The 21,740-nt window shown below is 38.6% G+C and overlaps 1 protein-coding gene and 1 pseudogene across 3 annotated transcripts in view; both read right to left on the reverse strand.

The window, feature by feature from the left end:
- Positions 1–746: 746 nt before the first annotated feature.
- Taf7 (TATA-box binding protein associated factor 7) overlaps positions 747–21,740 on the reverse strand; it is a 77,848-nt gene continuing 56,854 nt past the window's right edge. For all 3 annotated transcript variants that reach the window (XM_067144438.2, XM_067144436.2, XM_067144437.2), the window contains 3 exons: positions 13,678–13,951; positions 13,383–13,552; positions 747–1,480 (listed from right to left, as the gene is read on the reverse strand). In XM_067144438.2, the coding sequence (XP_067000539.2) occupies positions 1,442–1,480; positions 13,383–13,552; positions 13,678–13,951 (483 nt within the window). In that variant the 3' untranslated portion in view covers positions 747–1,441. The remainder of the gene's footprint in view (positions 1,481–13,382; positions 13,553–13,677; positions 13,952–21,740) is intronic.
- LOC136865896 (piggyBac transposable element-derived protein 4-like) lies at positions 2,516–10,025 on the reverse strand (annotated as a pseudogene).

Consider the following 21,740-nt stretch of genomic DNA (forward strand, 5'->3'; position numbering starts at 1 on the left):
GAAATACCGCAAGATATCGGTAAAATCTGCCTTTGCTGCATAAATATATAAAAGAAAATATAATGAAGATCCACACTTAACAGGTAAGATTTTTGCCTTTTTTAGTAACCAATGATGTGATACATATCAGATGCATTCACACAAAATATTTTTTACCTTTTTTTTTTCCTCCTGACATTAACTGAAGCCCACAAATGCCTTCTGTGCATACCATGTACACAACTAATGGGATTATTCAAGATGTAAAATTAACAAAAGACAAAAACAAATTTACATAAATATACTGTACTTTCTTGAAAATACAGTAACTGTAGTTGTACAAATATGCAACACTTGAATTTCTTCAATACAGAAACATTATATTGCAGCTTCTTAGCAACAACTGTTGCAATTAACCAGCGAGATTTGGTGATTGCAAGACTCTGGTGATGTTCTTGGTGGTGGTGGTGATTAAGAATGGGACAGTTTGAAGTTGGGCATTATTTGACAAATACATAGACGTTGACAAGAATGTCATTATTACAAAACCAATGACCATCAATGAAACTGCTGAAGGCATTCAGCAGGAGTTGGGCAAGAAAGATGATGACGATGATGGTTAGCCATTCAAGGTTCCCATATGTTTTAATGTGGTTCCTAGTGCCCTAGAAACTATTTAACGTTTTGTGATGCATCATAATCTGTCTGATTAAATAATTGAAGAGTTACCTTGATTTGAGGGTGCAGTTTTTGCTGTAAAAGCAAGCAAAAATAAACAGTCTAAAATAACATACTTGCAGTGTAGTTTAATACAGAATTTTGTACAATGTACAGTATACTGTTGAGTTTATATTACACCAAATAAATAACTTCCAATGAAAAACACTCCCCATGGATTTTTTCCTTCTGTATATGATGTAAGCAGACTTTCAGTTACATTATTTTCACAATTATACATGTTTTCTTCTTCAGGTGATTGGTCACCGCATCTTTTGTGATATGAGAGGAAAACTGTATGATATCTCCAAAGTACAGTCAAAATTGGATTTCAGCACTTTTACTAAACAAAAGTTTGGGCCTTTTCCTCGCCAGACATTATTTCCACTGAGCAATGCAAGATTGACAGAAATGAATTAACATGAGCCATCACCATATAGAAACCATTTACAAGAACTCTGTAGAATAACATATTATGGACCATTTACATAATGCATACACCATGTTATCCTATTCTGACTGACAAGTGATGGAATGCAGGTACTATAATGAAAATCTGGTCACTATACTCTGGTACAAGCATAAAGAAATCAGGCCGTACAAAGATTGGTTCTGAAGAAAACGTACATATTCCAAATAATCCACAAGATGATACGACTGTAAATCATTTCCCAGTCTAATACAGTCCTTCAATGACGGAGGCCGATTTCCAACATTCAGGAACATGTTTCCGGATGTCTCTTCTTCACTGCATTTGCATTTGCACGGATGTCAATTCTTGATACTGGAAATTAAATTATATGAAATTATCTACTATACAATATTGTAATAGAACAGAAATTTCTACACTTGTCACTGTTGCTGTATTTCCTGGCATATTTGTCGCATTATTTTTAAATATCTAGTAACACAAACCAATGGTGTGTGCAATCAGCAATCGACTATACATAGGCCGAGTTGCTGCTACCACCAGTTGTGACCTCGGTGAAAGGGATGTGAAGTGCTGGTGATCATGGAATGGCATGCCGGTCCTCCAGCCTGGTGGCTTCAGTTGGTTCCTTACCTGCAGCGGCGGGACATTATCTAGTCAGCTAGTGTGCTAGTGATAATTAGTGCAAGAGTTTAGTAATACTCTCTCATATTATGGGTAAGGTATAAAAATTACACAACAGGATACAAGTTGATAGACAGTAATACTATATGCAGAACAACATGGAAACAGAACTGCGGAATGCAACCTTTCAGTTAGCGAGAAGTTAAGAGACTGACAGAAACTTAAAGATACAAATTCAAAGCCAAACAGACGTGCATTTAGAGATCCTAAAACCAGCAATTATCCACAGACAGATTCAAGCAGTCTTTTGATTATAATCAGCAAGTGTGCAAACGATGGCTGCAGTGTAACCTGCAAGAAGGTGCACATGAAGGGATGCAAAGTAGTTCAAGGCATTAGTGTTAAGGGAAATAATTTTAAGGAGAGTTGTGGCTGGGTTAGTCGTTTCATGCAGCAATATGGCCAGTCTGTGCAGTGGAAGACAAATATATCTCAGAAACTGCTACAGAATTATACAGAGAAAATTTTTGCTGTCCAACGTTTTGCTCTACAACTATCCAGGAAATTTTGTATCTTTGTCCCAAATCAACAATGCTAATCCGACTGCGATTTGGTTCGGTGACTATCTCAAGAAGATGTGGTGCCATTACTCCGTTAAAATCGATGTGTGACGAGAAACTACGTTGTGCAGTAAGGTTTGCCAGCCACAGATGGAAAAAAAGCTGGCACCATATATTATTTTTAAAAGTAATTCTACGCCGAATATCATGCTATCTTATCTTGATAGTCAAGTTTGGTATGGAATGTCTTGAAGCATCTCTCAATGCAGAGACCTGCTTCAGAGTATGGACACCAAAACACTGTCTCTCTCTGGGTTTTCTGTTTGTAGCACAGGACACATTGTTTGGTTGGCCTAATCTTTCCCTCAGTTGGTGGGATTCTCTCAGGAAAATGCCTTTCAGTGATATGGGGCTCAGTTTTGTCCAAAGAATGACGTCCAGGCACTTTTCTTTCAAATGAACCTGACTGTTCCACAAGCAGTGCCTGGATGACGTCCACTCTAAATTTCAAATGATCTAGTTTCGGGTGAATTTCTCCGGCAAATGATTATTGTGTTTAGAATTACAACATTCTTTAACCTCCTGAATAACTGAGGTTATCACCTGGTCATCTTTTTCCTCTCTAAAAGATAGCCATGAAGTAGCTGATTTTTCTGATAGACTCCACCCATGTGCTTTGTTTTCTTTGTGCCGGTTTCTGCCCCATGGAATTTAGAAATCATTGTGACATCTTTATTATCACGCCACTTTAGGACGGAAACCTGGTAGGAATGCCGAGCTATAGGTTCCCCCTTCATTAGTTTCGTGTTGATCACATCTTTAGGGACGTCCTTTCTGTTGAGACACAAAGTTCCTACACAGTAAGTTTTTAATGATTTTACTTGATGAGTCAAAGCAGGTGAATTACAAAAATTATCCACCCACAACGTGTATAATTTGTTGAGAAGTGGCTCCACAAGCAGAAAAACAATAGCATAAGTTTTTGTTGTGTCTGCTGTTTCAAATACGGTATCTTTGCCTGTGTATGTTATAAATGACCAAAGATAGTCAGATTTTTGACTCGCATAATTTGTATGATTTTATACCAAATTGTGCAGATTTTAGAGGTATATATTGCCTAAAAGACCCCCCTTCCCATAGGATTAGTGACTCATCAACTGCGATGTTCTGTTCTGGTAAGTACAAATTCTGGAATTTATTTTTTAGGTAGGACACAATCGGATACATTATGAAAAGTTTGGAGGGTCCCTGATATGCATCAACTGTCTCATTGCTGTTGAAATGCATAAAATTACTAACTGGTTCAAATCTATCCATAGAAATAACAGGCCCAAAAATTGGCATAGACAGAATAGAGTTTCTGGAAAAATAGCCTTGTAGCATAGGCTTTTGCACAGGGTGTTTCAAAATGAATATCAGGGTTTTAAGGCTGTGTATTGTTAATTACATTGAACTTACATATGGTAATAATGCATCATGTGAAAGAGCAACTCAACAGTTTGTCCTACAAGTGTTGAATGTGAGCACCATTCGTCACACGGCACATAACGAGTCTATAGCCGAGTTGGTCCCACACCTTGCTCAGTGTGTCTGGAGTAATTGTCGCAACAGCTGCTTCAATCCTGTTTCCTAAATTGGTTAGATCAGCTGGCAGCGGAGGTACAAACACACGATCCTTGACGAATCCCTAAAGGTAAATATCTTATGGTGTCAGACTGGATGAACGTGGAGCTCTGTCATCCGGCCCCTTTGTAAAGACAGCCGGTGTCTTCAAACTTATGATACCTTCTTACTTACTTACTTCCTTACTTACTTATCCGGCGCTACAGCCCTGTGTGAGCCTTGGCCTCTTCTACGATAGTCCACTATCTACTTCGATCCTGAGCGGCTGCTCTCCATGGGTGGATGTTCATTGCCCTCAGGTCAACTTCAACTTCATCGCTCCATCTATTACGGGGGCTTCCTTGTCGCCATCTTTTATCTACTCGGGATTTAACTATTTTTCCTGGCATTCGATCTTCCTCCATTCTTTCCACATGGCCAAGCCATCGCAATCTCTGTGCCTTAATAAATCTAACTATATCCTCCTGGTCTAATATGTTCTGTATTTCAGCATTCGTCCTTATCCTCCAACCATTCTGGTCTTGAACTGGGCCATATATTCGTCTAATAATCTTTCTTTAAAATATTCTTAATTTATTCGCATCATCAACTAAAAGATTCCAGGCTTCTGAGCCATATGTCACTACAGGTCTAATAAGGGTCTTATATATTTTGAATTTTGTAGTTTTAGACAATAGACAAGATTTAAATAACCCAAGATTTGCATAATAGGCCCTGTTTCCAGCTATTATTCTACGATGTATCTCCTCACTTATTCTATTATTGTTTGTCAACAGGGTTCCCAAATACTCAAAACTTCGTACATTCTCAAAATTATGCCCATTTATTGTCAGATTATCTTGACTTCTTCTGCCCTCTGTAACAGTCACATGCATATACTTAGATTTACTGTCATTCACCACCAATCCCATCCGTTTTCCTGCTTCCTCCATTTCAAGAAACATTTCCTTCAAATATCTATCATTCCTGGCCATTAACACTACATCATCTGCATACGCACAAATTTGTTTAGATTTATATATAATATTTCTGGTATCCATTATTTTTTCAAGGACTTGGTTAATTGCCAGATTAAACAAAGTAGCTGAGAGTGCATCACCTTGTCTGACTCCTGTATTAAGAGCAAACTCATTTCCAATTCTTCCATCCACCATCACCTTTGCCCTTACTTCTCCTAAAGTGATTCTGATCATCCTAATCAGTTTCTGTGGTATTCCTATCGTCTCCATATATTCATATAGCTTATCCTTGTATATACTGTCAAATGCTTGTCAAAAATCTACAAATAATATATGTAGATCTATATTATGTTCATAGCATTTTTCCATCGTTTGACGTACCACGAATATTTGATCTAATGTGCTCCTATTTCGCCTGAAGTCACACTGTACTTCATCCAAACTCTCTTCAGCCTATGAAGTCAGATATTGTAATAGTATATTTGAAAATACTTTATAGATGATATTCAGTAATGTAATTCCCCTATAATTAGTGCATTCGTATTTATTTCCCTTCTTATATATTGGGAAAATTATTCCTGTATTCCACTCATCAGGTATCCGTTCTTCCTCCTAAATCTTAATAATCAGTTCATGTACCTCTTGTAGCATTTCTTTGCTACTATTTTTAATCAGTTCACTTGTTATTCCATCTTCTCCTGCGGCTTTAGGGTTATTTAATTTTGCAATAGCATTTTCTACATCTTTTAATGTGGGGGCATTTATCCATTGTTCTGGCCCACTCTGCTCCATATGCCTTTCACTTCCACCTCTTCTCTTTCCTTGTTAAGGAGCTCTCAGAAGTATTCGGTCCATCTTTCACTTATTTCCTCTTCATTATGTAATAGCTTGCCTTCTTTATTCTTACAGCCATTCAATCTTGGCTTATACCCCTTCCTGAAATAATTAATTTCATTATAGAATTCCTTTGTCCTCTTCTGTAACCTTTGTGTCTCTAGTTTCTTCTTAATCATCTCTCTTTTCTTCTTCTTACAGATGTTATTAGCTTCACGTCTGCATTTCTCATACTTTTCCCTATTTGACCTTGTATCTCTCTGTAACATTTTTGCTCTTGCTGCATTCTTCCTTCCAATCGCTTCCTCACACTCTGTATCAAACCAAATGTTTCTTTTCTTTTTAGCTATACCCAGTGTTTCTTGTGCCGCATTTTGTGTGCACTTTTGAACTTTTGCCCACCTTTCCTCTATTCCAGATACTTGTCCAATCATCTGTAAAGTATTATTAATTTTTGACTGGAATTCTTGTTTTCCTTCTGGTTGTTATAGTTTTTCCAAATTCCATTTCCTTCTTTCCGTAGATTGTCTCCTCTGTCTTGTTGCCAATTTTTGTCTCACTACTGCTTTTACTAAATAATGATCAGAATCACAGTTTGGCCCTCTGCATGTCCTTACGTCAATAATGGATGCTGCATGCCCCGTAGTCACTAGTACATGATCTATTTGATTTACTACTGTGCTTCCTGGCATCTTCCACGTTCCTTTATGTATTTTCTTATGATCAAAGCAGGTGCTTTTAATTATAAGACCACTCGTAGTTGCAAACTGTCCCAAGTGAAAACCATTCTCATTTGATTCTTCATGTAGTGTATATTTCACTGCTATTGGTCTCGTACACTCTTCCTTTTGCCACTTTGGCATTAAAATCTCCTAAAATAATAATCATGCCATATCTTGGTCCCTCTTCAACGATTTGTACTAATTCATCATAAAATTGTTCCTTCCTTTCCTCATCCACATCTTCAATTGGTGCATGTGCTGATATAACAGTTATGTTCCTAAACTTACCCTTAATCCGAAGCTTACATATTCTATCTGAGATCTGTTCAAATCCTATTACACTCTTCTTCAATTTCCCATGTACTATAAATCCCGTACAGAACTGTCCTGTTCTTTTTTCCGGCCCACTGTAATAGAGGTTATAATCTTTCTTTTCAATACATCCTTGCCCTTTCCATCTTATTTCCTGAATCGCTACTAAGTCGTATTCAAATCTTTTTGTTTCATTTACTATTTCTTGCATTTTTCTCGGTTTCAACACTGTTCTTACATTCCATGTCGCCATTTTTATATCCGCTTTTCTTACTCGTGTCCTTTTCCTAAGCTTTTGTCGTCTTTGATTTCCGTCCGGTTTTCTCGTAGAAGTCTTCTTAACAATGCTTTTTTTTTTACAAGGCGAGGCCGTTAACTCCACGCTCAACCCTATCCACTGGCTGGGGACATTGATTTTGGAACATCCTATTCCTAGACAGGTTGTCTTCACCACGACTAAGGAGTACAATGTAATTATTAAATTAATGTAGTAATGGTCCACCTTTCAATACTATAATATGTAATATTCTAAATTACATTAATTAGGGACTAGTTTCGGCCGGGGCTGGCCATCTTCAGCCTTAATGTTAAACACCTAATAACTAAACAAATGTACATGCACACAATTGACATAAAAAAAATGAAAACAAATATATACAAAGTGACATTAAAAACTGGGATGGAATTATGAATAAATCTGAAAATGAACTAGGTTCTAACATCTTGAGTATGTTCATCATTGAGAATAATTTCAAGTATTAATTTATATACACAGAACCGTTTAGTTATTAGGTGTTTTACATTAAGGCTGAAGATGGCCAGCCCCGGCCGAAACTAGTCCCTAATTAATGTAATTTAGAATATTACATATTATAGTATTGAAAGGTGGACTATTACTACATTAATTTAATAATTACATTGTACTTGCAATTCAATACGGATCAGAACCATGAAGTTTATAACCTATGACGATTAAGGAGTCCCGTCTACCCCGTCTTACGTCCTCAACTAATTAACCCCAGTGAGGATGGGTTGTCTCATCTGATTTTTCCACCATTCCGAAGGCCTCCTTCTCTGCTGGATCCGCCGTTAAGATCTTCACCCATAACCCTGGGCATGGGTTCCACGTTATATCCCGTGGGACTGGGTCCCCACCTGAACTTAGCCATCCTTTAACACCGGCCTACTGGAGTAGAGGATGCCCACCCCCGCAACGTGGATGCGCCAGGCAGGAGTTACTCAAGTAGAGAATAGGGAAGGTGGCCCCATCTCCCTTGAGTCGGGTTAATGGTTGTGTATGGTACCACAACCAAAGGCTATGATACCTTCTATGGATGTTGTTATCACTTGGAGGATTACAATGGAACTTAATATGGAATGCACTTTGCACTGTAACTACCGATTCAGTCCTTGCAAACTGTGAAACACAAAAAGCGTTCTGTTCCTTAGTTGTTATCTTTGCCACTAGCGCAATTAGCTACTAGACACAGGAACCAGTGCGTGCACACAGGTATGAAAGCGCTTTGTAATGGAAGATTGAGGAACCAGTGCACTCGCACTGGAACGAACACTTGCAGAACAAACTATTTGAGTTGCTCTTTTATTGATGTATTATTTATAATTGTAAGTTCAAAGGAATAAGTATTTCTGAGCCTTAAAAGAACAATAATTTTGAAATGCCCTGTATTATACCCATTAGCATTTAAAGATCACAATAATAATTATTAAATTAGTGTCGTATGGTCCACCTTTTTCAATACTATATTATGCAATATTATTGAATTACATTACTAAACTAGGGACTAGTTTTGGCCTTGGCTGGTCATCTTCAGCCTTAATGTAATATATTTAATAACTAAACAAATGTAAAACCACACAACTGACATGAAAACTAATGTAAAAATGTACAACAAACATTCAAATCTAGGTTGAACTAAGTGTAAAATCTGAAAAATAAATTAAGCTCTAAATTCTTAGCATCTGGAGTATGCTCCTCACCCAGACTCTTTTCTTGTCTTGATATTCATAGAATTGTTAGTTCCATCACTGCTAATCTTTACAATTTCAATTGCAAAACGGGAACTGGTAAATGAAGATTCTGTAGTCAGATCATCAATCACCAAATCTACTTGAGTGGTGTTAGTAGTATGGAAGCCACTGCATGCCATTGTAAATAACCACCAGCTGATGCAGATTTAACCATATCTTCATGTGCTGCCCTGACAACATTTCAGCATGATTTTAACAAGCACTATGGAAACATTTCATTTTATTTCGATGTAGAAACACTATCTAGCAGTTCTGCTTCAGCTGGTGGTTATTTACAGTGGCATCCAGTGGCTTGCATATTGCTAACACCACTCAAGTAGATTTGGTGATTTGTGATCTGACTACAGAATCAACATTTACCAGTTCCCATTTTGCGATTGAAATTGTAATGATTGGCAGTGATGGAACTGACAATTCTAAGAATAACAATACAAGAAAGATTCTGGATGAGGAGCATACTCCAGATGCTAAGAATTTAGAGCCTAATTTATTTTCCAGATTTTACACTTAGTCTATCCCAGATTTTAATGTTAATTGTGTCTTTGTACAATAGTTTTCATGTCAACTGTGTGTTTTTACATTTGTTTAGTTATTAGATGTATTACATTAACGCTGAAGATGGCCAGCCAAGTTCGAAACTAGTCCCTAGTTTAGTAAAGTAATTCAATAATATTGCATAATATAGTATTGAAAAAGGTGGACCATACGACACTAATTTAATAATTATTATTATGATCACAATTCAACACGGATCATAACCATGAAGTTTACATCCTATGATATAAAGAGCAATCACAACGTGTATCTTGTTCTTAGTGACTAGTTTCCAATCCTGCATACTGGAACGAAGTGGTAATAAGCCCCTAGTTCGGATTCACAACATACAAATTTGTTTCATGAACTATTAGTTCCACTAACTCATCCGTAAATAACATCTTAAAAACCTTCAACCATCACATTCCCCAACTGCTTCATTCTGAGCTCCTGGGTTCCCTATAAACTGTTCTATTTCACCCACATAATTAGACATCTTTTCCCATCCAAATGTATTAGCCGTGACATTCACATTGCCATTCTGCACTCTATCACTCGTATCTGATTCTGAACTGGGGACTCTGTGTACAGCGATGTCATCCATATCACTCAACTCACCATATGAATCTAAAAAACTTTCGTCAGAACCACTCAGCTGTTCTAAAACATCCTCTATTTCCATGCTCAATAACCTGCAGTTGCTTGTAGAAGCCATCTCCACTCAACGACCAATGGAATGCAGGATAGCATGTGATAAGGAAAAAAGACGGGGGAAACAGTCTCAAGAAAGCCCTGAATAGACAAAGTTTATGATTATGTTGATAGTCAGGTTCTTCTCCGAGAGGAAATGAAGGTATAATGCAAGAAGTGTGCAAAGTAGTCGCAAACAAAGACAGTGTTTACCACTGGTGGCAGAGAAACATGCCTTGAAATATCACTCAAATTTCAGTGATAAAACACTTATCAAAATAGGGAACAAGATATAGTGTTCAAAAGCTCAAACATTCCGCTTCAAGGAGAAATGAGTTAAAACCAAACAGCTTCGATCGTAACTGTTAGACCGCAGTACAGTACATGCATGTACTGTGCGAGCAGTGCTCGTCGCTCCACCGTGCACGATGTTCACTGCGTAACAAGCAGTGTTCGGCACTCCACGCTGAGAGGTTAATAATATAATGTGATATATTTCATTGAGCTTTCTTGAATTTTAACTGTAATGATGCATATAAATGCCAGTACAAATAGTTAAGTCACATGTTTACTTTCTTTAAGATCGGTAAGATGACTGCCTCTGAAAAATGCAATCCGAGAATAACTATTTTTTCTAAAATTATTTTCTTGGCGAGATCTGATACGATTTATGGATTCAAGTGTTCCCGTAAACAGTTTTGGGGCCAATTTGTTTAATAATAATAATAAGCTCCTTCTTCTTGTTCTTCTCTGTCATTTAGGCCTACTGGGGACCACGGGGCTCGTATCTACTCTTTGGTAAAGTTGTTGCTTTCTTCTTCCAATACTCCATTTGCTGACTATAAGCCAGCTTTCTCTCCTCTGTCCATTTAGTTCCTGTAGTCTTCTTACTTGTAAGGGACATTGGGAAAACTCCCTGTTGGATGGCTTGACGGAACAGTAGTCGGTCGTGAGTTTGTCCCAGTGGGATATCTAGTTGTTCCATATCTGACATAACTGACGTGATCCATTTGTTCTCAGAAGCCTTGCTTTTTCCTGTTACTGTGAATATCCTGTTGGTGAGTCTTTCGGAATCCAGACGGGCCAAGTGTCCATAAAAGGTCAGGTCAGGTGCCTTTTCCTTGTAGATGTGACGATGTCCTCCTGGTGTTCATACAGTTCATCATTATGGCGGATTCTGTAAATGCCTCCTTCCTCTTTGATTGGTCCTAATATCCTTCTCAGGATCTTCCTCTCTTTTAATTCCAGCTCTCTGAGTGGGCCCTTCCTGGCCATTACAAGGCACTCAGAAGCATACAGAACAGATAGTTTGACAACCGCGTTGTAGTGTCTGAGTTTGAGGTTCTTGGAGAGGCACTTAGATGAATAAATACTACGACAGGAGTGATAAGCCCTTTCAAACTTGGTACATTTGGCATCTATGGCTAGGTTCTCGCTCTGATTTGTAGAGATCCATTCTTCCAAGTACTTAACTGTAGGTATTTTTCATATAGTAGTGTTTGTTAGAGGAACTGCAGCTTGGTGTTCACCTAACTGTGAGTCTAGCTGTGTGGTGACCCTATTGAGCAGGGCTACAGAGAGGATCTTGTAGGTAATTTGTAACAAGGAAATACCTCTATAATTGTTGAGGTCTGTCTTACTTCCCTTCTTGTGGAGGAGATAAATCACAGGAGATGTCCATCCTTCGGGTAGGGACTCTGTTGTCCATATGTCCTTTATGATTTGAGAGATGCTCTGAAAGAACTGATCATCTCCATGTTTCCACATCTCGGCAACTATGCCATCTTCATCTGAAGCCTTATTGTTCTTGAGACGAGTGATGATGTCCATTATTTCTTCTCTTGTAGACGGTTGAGAATCAGGATGCCTGTGTGAAGGCTCATGGAAAATAAGCTTTTCTTTAGGTTCCTCCACATTTAGTAGCTTCTGGAAATAATCTGCAAGAGTTTTGGTGCAGTCTTTATTGTTCAGTTGAAGTTTTCCATCTGGCCCGTGGAGGATGAGGGTAGGAGTAGGAGCTGTGTACTGGGTCGTTTGTTTCTTAAGTCCTTTGTATAAGTCTCGAGTTGTTTCTCTGAAAATTATTTTCAGCCTGTTGCATTAGGCTCCTGAGGTAATTTCTCTTGGCTCTGCAGATGGTGTTAGCTGTAGCTTTTCTTTGCATGAGGAAGGCTTCATAATTGGCTTAAATTTTATGTTGGTTCCACCTAGTCCAGGCTTTATACCTTTCTTCTACAACCTCATCATACTTTATACTCCCCCATGGGTGTTTGCCTTTGCTTGATTTTTTTTTTTTGCTATTTGCTTTATGCTGCACCGACACAGATATGTCTTACGGTGACGATGGGATAGGAAAGGCCTAGGAATTGGAAGGAAGCATCCGTGGCCTTAATTAAGGTAAAACCCCGGCATTTGCCTGGTGTGAAAATGGGAAACCACGGAAAACCATCTTCAGGGCTGCCTATAGTTGGGCTTGAACCCACTATCTCCCGATTACTGGATACTGGCCGCAATTAAATGACTGCAGCTATCAAGCTCGGTCCTTTGGTTGATGAGGCAGGGATAGTTTCTTGAGCGGCATCCAGCAAGGCCTTTTGTAAGGCAGGCCATCTTTCTTTCTCCGTATTCTTCCTGAGGGTATCCTGAAAATCACAATCCTCATTGCGCAGTCGCAGAGTGTTGAACCTGGGTATCTTATGACTACTTTGGAGATTTGGTGTTTTCCTAAAGGGTTGCATGTTCATTTTGACAAGTGAAAGTGGTCAGAGTCTATGTTGGCTCCTAACAATACCTTGACATTCTGTATGTCCATATGATGTTGCTGCACTACAGCAACAGGGTCTAACTGGAATTCACCAAGCATAGGATTTGGACTCTTCTAGGTTTTGGCCTTTCTAGGTAGACGTTTGAAGGCTGTTGATTTTAGGACCAAGTTGTTCTTGTCGCAGAGTTCAATGAGACGTTCTCCATTTCTATTTGTTCTCTTATGGGCTGGATAATGGCCTACTATCTTTTGGTACTTCCACTTTTTACCGACTTGTGCAATGAAGTCTTCCATGAGTATGATGGAATGGTGGGGAGGGATCTTATCTAGAGTTTCCTCTAAGGTGGTCCAGCATTGTTCTATGTTTTCCAGGTTTGTCCGGTTTGTGTCATTTGTGGGTGTGTTCTTAGAATTTTTCATGTTTTTTCATTTTGGCTCTAATTCTTCTTTGCATAACTGTCATACTCCTTTCTTTTTAAAAATAAATCAGGCCAAAAATATGTGACAATTATGCCAGGAAATATGATAACATTGACTGCAATTACAGCAATAAAAAAAAAACCAAGAAAATATGTTTAAATTTACCTCTTGCTCCTTTTCCAATTGCTCTGTTATAAGATTATCAAGAATATCTTGGAATCTTTGACGCAGAGCATAATTTTCAATATTGGCTATTTCAAGTTCCTGCTGCTGGCGTCTATTGCGTAAATCTGCCAACTCCTTTTCCAAAGTTTCAACTCGAGCTCTTGCGCCACCTGAAAAAATAAAATAACAGAGAATCAATATGTTACCATTTATTATGACAATGAATCCTTGACTTTGTCTATAGGTAATAAAATATGATGAATAAAAACTAAATGAAAAAAAAAAATGCTCTTACTCTGTGATATCTGTGTATTGGATGCAAACTCTGATTCTTCTGCCACATTCAATTCTGTTTTCAGTATATCAAAATCAAATGTCATCTGTTCCGATTTCACTGGTGGAGGGAAATCTTCACCAGGTTCACTGAACTCTTGTGGCTGTTCTTGTTTTATCGGATTCAAGGGTGAGGATGTATCCAACTTTTGTGAGCGATCAGAGTAACTGGACTGAGGACTAAACATTTCCTTAGTGAACTGAGTCACCAAATTCTGTCGATCGGATGGGGCCCCCTAACAAAGAAAATTATTTCATAATTATAAAAACAAATCACATAATTTTTCCAATGTCATAAACCATTTCACTGAAATGGCATTATATTACAACAATATGAAAAGGTGTTGCAAAAAACGAAGAGAAAATATGGAGTGTCCATAATACAGCATGATAAATATGAAGTAAATGGGATTTCCAGGACGCAAGGAAAAAGGAGGAATAAAAGAATGACAAAAATATGAAAAATACATACATCATTATACAGTTTCTCCTTTTAGCATTCAGTCTGCAAGCTCCTGTGAATTTACTAAACATCACTACAATCCTCTTTTTAACTAGCTCTGTGGCTTTGTTTAGCTCCACACCTCTTATCTATAAATCACTAGAAACCGAGTCCAACCATCATCAACTTGATTTCTGTCTACTTATCTTACTCTCCATGACAGAGTCCATTATTCTCCTAGGTAACCTATCCTTCTTCATTCAACTCATGACTCACCACCAAAGCTGGTTTAAGCATACAGCTTCAACCATCAAGTTTGTTCCCCAAGTTAGCTCATTTGAAAACCCCTCCTGCCATTGTTCCCACCAGATTGTACCAGTGATCATTCTCACTACCTTCATGTCTTTTACTTCTAACTTATGAATAAAATATCCTGAGTCCACCCAGTATTCCCTCTACTACAGCAAAGTTGGTCTGAAAACAGACTGGTGTAAAGATACTTTCATCCAGGAGTTGACCTCTTTCTTAAAGAATACTGTTAATTGCAACTAGAAGCCCACTGGGTTAGCTTTGCTGCAACTTGATTCAATCCCACTTACTATACTACCATCCTGGGAGAATACCCATCCTAAATACTTGAAATTATTTACCTTTTCCAGTTTTGTATTCCCAACTTGCCATTCAATTCTCTTAGGTTGCTTCCCTAGTGACATCACTATAGTTTTGGAGAGGCTTAATTTTCTTTATACTCATTGCACTTATTTTCAAGTTCCAAGATATTACATAGCAAGCTTTCAGCACAGTGAGCCATTAAGACCAAGTTGTCAGCATAGGCCAAACTAACACCTAACTGAATCTCTCCCTGCCACTTTATACCTTTCAGTAGGTGGGCCATGTAAACTATGAACAACAAAGGTGAAAGATTACAACCCTGCCTAATCCCTGTAAGTACCTTTAAACAAAACCTCATTCTACCATCAATTTACATTGGTGGTGGTGGTGGTGGCTATTTTTATTTTAAGAGGAAGTATAACTAAGTAACCATCCTCTCTGAACAAATTAAATGGAAAGGAAAATTAAAACAGCATCAAACAAAACTATTTATTCAATGGAGGAATTTGAAAATTCATTAAAAGATAAGACAAAATTTATTGTATTAAGCCAAAAAGGTCACTATTGCATCAAAAGGGAACAGAAGTTCCCTGAGCAACAGAACACTGCAAAATTTATATGCCCGTGATTAATCCTCTCTCACACATAAAGCGAATGACGAGATCGGCAGTATTTGCATCAGCGGTTAATATGAGTTCAAATGTCTCCTGCAGGCCAAGGCTCCGTCCTAGGCCAGAGAGATTAGTACATCCTGTGAGGATGTGGCCACGGTGAAGTCAGCACCGCAAGAACACACTGGGTGGTCTTCCCTTCAATTCACACTGCAGTCCAACTGTCAACATAAAAGCCTTTAATTGCTTTTAATAATCTACCCTTAATCCCATAATCCCCTAGTACAGCTAAAACCCTCGGTACTCTGTCATTTGCCTTCTCAAGATCTACGAAACATAAACATAACTGTCTATTCCTCTTGTAGCATTTTTCTGGCGCAAATCTGATCAGCCTAATAGCCCCCCTCTGGTCTGAAACCACACTGGTTTTCTTCCAACTTACTCTTAACCACTGATTGCAACCTCCCTTCCAAAATGCCAGTGAATACCTTGTCTGGTTTAATGATCACTGAAATAGATCAATAGTTCTTGCAATGCTTCCTGTTCCCTTAAGGATAGACTTAATTACCACTTTCATCCAATCCAGAAGGTATTAACATTCTATACTAATCTTGTTGGAGCCTCCGTGGCTCAGACGGCAGCGCGTCGGCCTCTCGCCACTGGATACCGTGGTTCAAATCCCGGTCACTCCATGTGAGATTTGTGCTGGACAAAGAGGAGGCTGGACAGGTTGTTCTCCGGGTACCCTGGTTTTAACTGTCATCTTTCATTCCAGCAACACTCTCCATTCTCATTTCATAGCATCCATCAGCCATTAATAAACCACTTTGGGAGTGGCGACCCCATCGTACTAACAGCCTATATATGCTTCATTCATTACATCCCTGACCCGGTCAATGACTGGAAAACAGGTTGTAGGTTTTCACTAATCTTGTTACCATATTAAGCCATTACATCCCTGCCTTCCTACTAATATTTCACCATTTCAGGTCTAATTTCACCTATTCCTTCTGCTTTATGACAATGAAGTTTATTTACTGCCCTTTCCAATTCATCAAGCATAATTTCATCGACATCACTGTCCTCTCCATGAGCTCAGTGGTTTGGGATGTCAACAGAAAGATTACCTATAACGTTGAAAATATTTTCAAAGTATTTTTTTTATCTGTCCAGTGATTCACTGAGATTTACTGTGTGTTCACTTGCCTTACACAAAACACTATTCATTTCATTTTTCCCTCCCTTTGTAAGATTATTATTGTTCAGATAGGTTTTCCTGCTTCCCAACTTAGCCTTTCCAGGTTTTTACCAAAATCTTCCCACAACTTAGTCTTGGATTTAACAGTTATTTATTTTGCTCAGTTTCTTCATCTGTGAACAATTCTTTGTCTGCATCAGTTCTTGTTTCTGATATGCCTTCTTTTTACGTTTACAAGCTGCCCTCACTTCATCATTCCACCAAGAGGGTCACTTATTCTCATTTTACACGAACTTATTCCTAGGCATTCCCTTGTTGTTTCTACTATAGCATCCCTGTATATCACCTATTCTGCTTCTGTATCAGGAACCTGCTTACTTTCTATTATTTGAAACCTTTCACTGATAAAATCCATGTACTTCTAATTTCCTCATCCTGGAAATTTTCTACCCTATTTGTCTGCAGATAGATTTCATTTTCTGCATCTTAAGCCTAGAAAAAATACAAGGAAAAATAAAGAAAAGATTCCTTGTTATCTAAAATTCAACAGGACCAGCTAAACTGGATACGGTAAAGAAACCAAGCTTCTGAGGATGAAATTTACATAAAATTTACAGTATTTCAATACCACCATTTCAAACTAATACCCAATGTTCTGTGGCAAGTTATTAGGGTAATACCGCATTCCGCTAGTCAACCCTGTCTTCAATGTCACATTATCTTTCATAAATTCTGCCTTTAACATGATCTTTAAAAAAAATAACGTTGTTGGCTTTACGCCCCACTAGTGGGAGGAACACGTGAGCCAATCAGATGCCGATGCGCCGGAATTTTGTCCTCCAGGAGTTCTTTTATGTGCCAGTAAATCTACTGACACAAGGCTGACTTATTTCAGCACCTCCAAATACCACCAGACTGAGCCAGGATCGAACCTGCCAAGTTGGGGTGAGAAGGCCAGCGCCTCAACCATCTGAGTCACTCAGACCGGCTAACTTGATCTTTAGGCTTGTAGATTCTTCTACATGATTTCTCTGGTTATTTATTTTGCTCCGTTTCTTCATCTGTGAACAATTCCTTGTCTGCATCAGTTCTTGTTTCTGATTTGCCTTCTTTTTACGTTTACAAGCTGCCCTCACTTCATCATTCCACCAAGAGGGTCACTTATTCTCATTTTACAATACTTTGCCTACATGGGGTATATGATTATGTCATCAGCTATATCAAAGACCTTTTCAACCTGGCCCATTATCGATGAAAGTTGTACCAATCTTTCCAACTTACGCTTACCAGCGTCTTGAGATCAATGTCCCTAAAAATCAACAGCAATGTCATCAGATCAGAACTGGCCTCCATTAGTCTTAACATACCCGACCTGCCTATGAACTCAGGTGTATATCGTTTTAAGTGCCACAACTGTAATTCTTCTTACATAGGTCAAACTGGTAGTAACTTCAAAATTAGGTACCTTGAACACGTTAATGCAATAAAGCACAACAGATTTTCGGCAGTGGGACAACACATACATGACACAAAACATGTTTTCACTACAATAAACCAAGATATTGAAATTCTCAGCACTCTAAATAAAGGCCCTCTCCTAGACATCACCGAAAACTGTTTTATACACCTTGACCAGTTTTTCAATCCAAATCTTAATCTGAATGATATTTCTGAGAAGCCCAATGCCCTTTTCGATTTTCTCATCTCCATTTTAAATAACCTGAAGTCAACAAGTAAGAGATCAATCTTTCACAATTTACACAATACCCTCTCATGCCACTTCCCCCTTCCGCAACACCCCCCTTGATCCTCCTTAGTTTCCACCACCCCACCCCCCTTTTTCTTCCTTTTCCCTCCCACCCTCTAAGCCCCAGGGGCTCTGAACTTCGGAGCGTGGGTTGGCAACCACGGGGCCCTTAGCTGAGTCCTGGCATTGCTTCCACTTACTTGTGCCAGGCTCCTCACTTTCATCTATCCTGTCCGACCTCCCTTGGTCAACTCTTGTTCTTTTCCGATCCCGACGCTATTAGGTTTGCAAGGGCTAGGGAGTCTTTCATTTTCACGCCCTTCGTGGCCCTTGTCTTCCTTTTACCGATATCTTCATTTTTTGAAATATCGGACCTCTTCCTCTTTTTTCCTCGGTTTAGTGTTATATAGAATATATTTACCCATTTGTACTTCCTCTAACAGCAATAATCACCACCACCACCACCACCACCCTCTAATAAACATTCCCCAACCTTTTCTCTATTTATCATCTCCCATTCAACTATCAATTACTACGGCAAGTTGTTTCGAGTTGAACCTCACATTGCAATTTTCTTTTATTATTTCTTCCTATTTTTAATATATTTTTATTTGACTTTAATCTTTTTAATGTTTTGAATTATTCTCAAACTTATATACCTACTTTGAATTTGACGAAATTAAATCCTACACTGTTTTCCTAAGACTTCAATTATGTCACCTTTTACTCTTCAGCCTGAGAAACAAATGCCTACAAGACCTGCCTAGCAACGACTCTACATAAGTGCATACTTGACCTGCTTGTGAACTTCAACTATATTTGTTTTCGGCGCAAGACAATGATGTTCTGTTTACTCTCTTGACTGCGATCATTGTGGTTTGGACATTAACTGAATTGCTACGATATGAATCGATGTTAATTTTTTGCCTGTGTTCAATGTATTAGTTGTTTTAAGATCTTTATATCTTGCCCTATTTTACTATTTGACTGATGATGACGCTTGTAATGTGTCGAAACCGGTCCCAATAAACAAGTTGTGACTTCTTTTTAGTTCAACTTACAACGGAGTATTGAAAAGGTGGATCCTTCTAATATTGTACATCTTCTTAAGCCAGTGGAAGGAAATATCATGTAGGCCAATGCAGTTATTTTGAAGGATTACAAAAATACTTTGTTCAAGAGTGTTCTATGACACTCCCCATTAGTTAGTGGGAGGAACACGTGAGCCAATCAGACTGTGACACAACAGATCTCTAGGAGAGTAGGGGACGATGTTCTCGAAAACTTGAACAGAGGATATAGGCAGAGGTTTTGAGAGACTAGGGGAGAATCAGTGCAGAATCTGAGAGAGACGTGTGAGGCAGTGAGCCGCAAAGCAAGTTGTGTGTGGCCGGGCGCCACTGAGAGAATCAGTCCAGACATTGTGAAGCATGCGTGTGGCAGTAAGGGACTACTGTGTAAGACGTAAGTAGCAGGTTGCCACAGAAAGATTTACAGCCGCAACGACTAAGTTACTTGTCGTAGCTGTGAGCCTAGAGACTGGAAATGATCATCAATCCAATTGTTAGAAAGGATCTAGTAATGTTAGTGTGCCTTTCCTCTCGACAACTTAAACTTGCATTTAAAGATAGAAATTTCATAATGTTCTGCTTTGAACTGTATCACAGTGAAATTTAAAACAAGAAATAAAGCAGTTCAACCTATTCAATACAATTGTTTTTTATGTCAACTGTTCCGCATCTCTAAAGAATCCATCATACAAGATCCTATAAACATTAATATATACTTGAATTATATCAAATTGTATTATATATTTTTGCACCTAGAAGCATTTGCAGGCTTGATCATTGAACTATTCACCAAGTTTCATGAGCATTTAGAAGCACAGTGCCGGACATTACATATGTTGTGCTGCTCTTCAAGAACTTGCATCTTACTTCATTTAAGTGACTTATCTTCGACTTCTATATAATTTTAGGACTTCAAATTTATTAAATTGTATTATAACTTCATGCCTAGCAGTATTTGCAGGCTTGTTCAATGAACTATTTACCAATTCTCATGAACATTTTGAAGCACAGTGCCGGAAATTACGTATGTTTTGCTGCTCTTCAAGAACTTGCACCTTGCTTTATGAAGTGATTGATCTTCGACTTCTTCTGGACTTTAGGCTCTTACATCACGCAGTGCTAATCCCTATAGCGTTATAGTGTTTCTTGAACTGCTTTTAGTGAAAGACTTGTCCTTTACTTGTTGTTTTCCTATGCATAGTTTTATATTTTTATTTAATCGGCTGATGATGGCCCAGAATAGTGGTCGAAACCGGTTCTGCTCTTAATCAAATAAGAATGTAACATTATATTCCTTATTTTCCTTGTATTGAATAGGTTGAATCACTTTATTTCTTGTTTTCAACTTAACTTAAACTTGCAACCAGTAGCGAAGGAAGACTGGTCAAGCTGACTGACGATGGAGTTTGAAGGTGCCGAATTTGAGTTCTGGGTTTGCACTTCCCATTCAACAAGTCATCGGGATGCCAAAGACGACTATGGTGTCTCAGAGAGAAGAATTAAGAGAGAAAACGGAATCAGGAGAAGAAAGAAGCCCTCAAACACAAGCTAAGTATTCACCAAGTTTCCCAAATCTTAGCATTTCTGAAGTATATATATATATTGTATGGCTTTACAAGTACACAAAAAAATCTAATATGAAATGGAAATATCCAAATGTGACAACCAGTCCAGAGCACTCAGAGTCACTTGGTGTAGAAGCCTCAGATCACCGTTAAATGGTCAAAGTGGGCACTCCGTAACAATGTGTGTCATTGTCTGTTCCTCCGCTCTACAGTCGCAGTCAGCAGATGAACGGAAACCCCATTTCTTCAACATGTAGCCACACCTCCCTTGACCCATCTAATTCGGTTCAGCTTGGACCAGGTTTGACGCGGCAGTTGGAATCCTTCAACCTTCTTTGTTGGATCTTGAACCAAGTGAGCGTTGTTGGGTGGATGTTCACGCCAACACTGTCGCCACTCAGAGGTCACGTCGAAAGAACTGATACTTTTAAAATCAGTCCAGGGTGGTTTGCGTGATTTCAGACGAGTTGTTGGTAGGTGTTGTAGGGTATCGTACATGGAGTTCTTATGAGAAGAGATCTTCTTGAGCAAGTTTACCTTAGCTGCTTTCCTCCTTAGATCTGGCAGGGCAATATTAGCTAAGACAGGTAACCACTGAATGGGAGTAGATCTGACAGTACCAGTGATAACTCTCATGGCTTCATTAAGCTGGACATCAGTCTTTGTTGTGTGAATGCTGTTTTGCAATACAGGAGCACAGTATTCACCAGCAGAATACACAAGAGTGAGTGCAGCAGTGCGTAGAGTATTGACGTCCGCACCCCAGCTACTTCCGGCAAT

The sequence above is a fragment of the Anabrus simplex genome, chromosome 3 (genome assembly GCF_040414725.1).
Source record: "Anabrus simplex isolate iqAnaSimp1 chromosome 3, ASM4041472v1, whole genome shotgun sequence".
In the NCBI taxonomy this organism is placed as follows: Eukaryota; Metazoa; Arthropoda; class Insecta; order Orthoptera; family Tettigoniidae; genus Anabrus; species Anabrus simplex.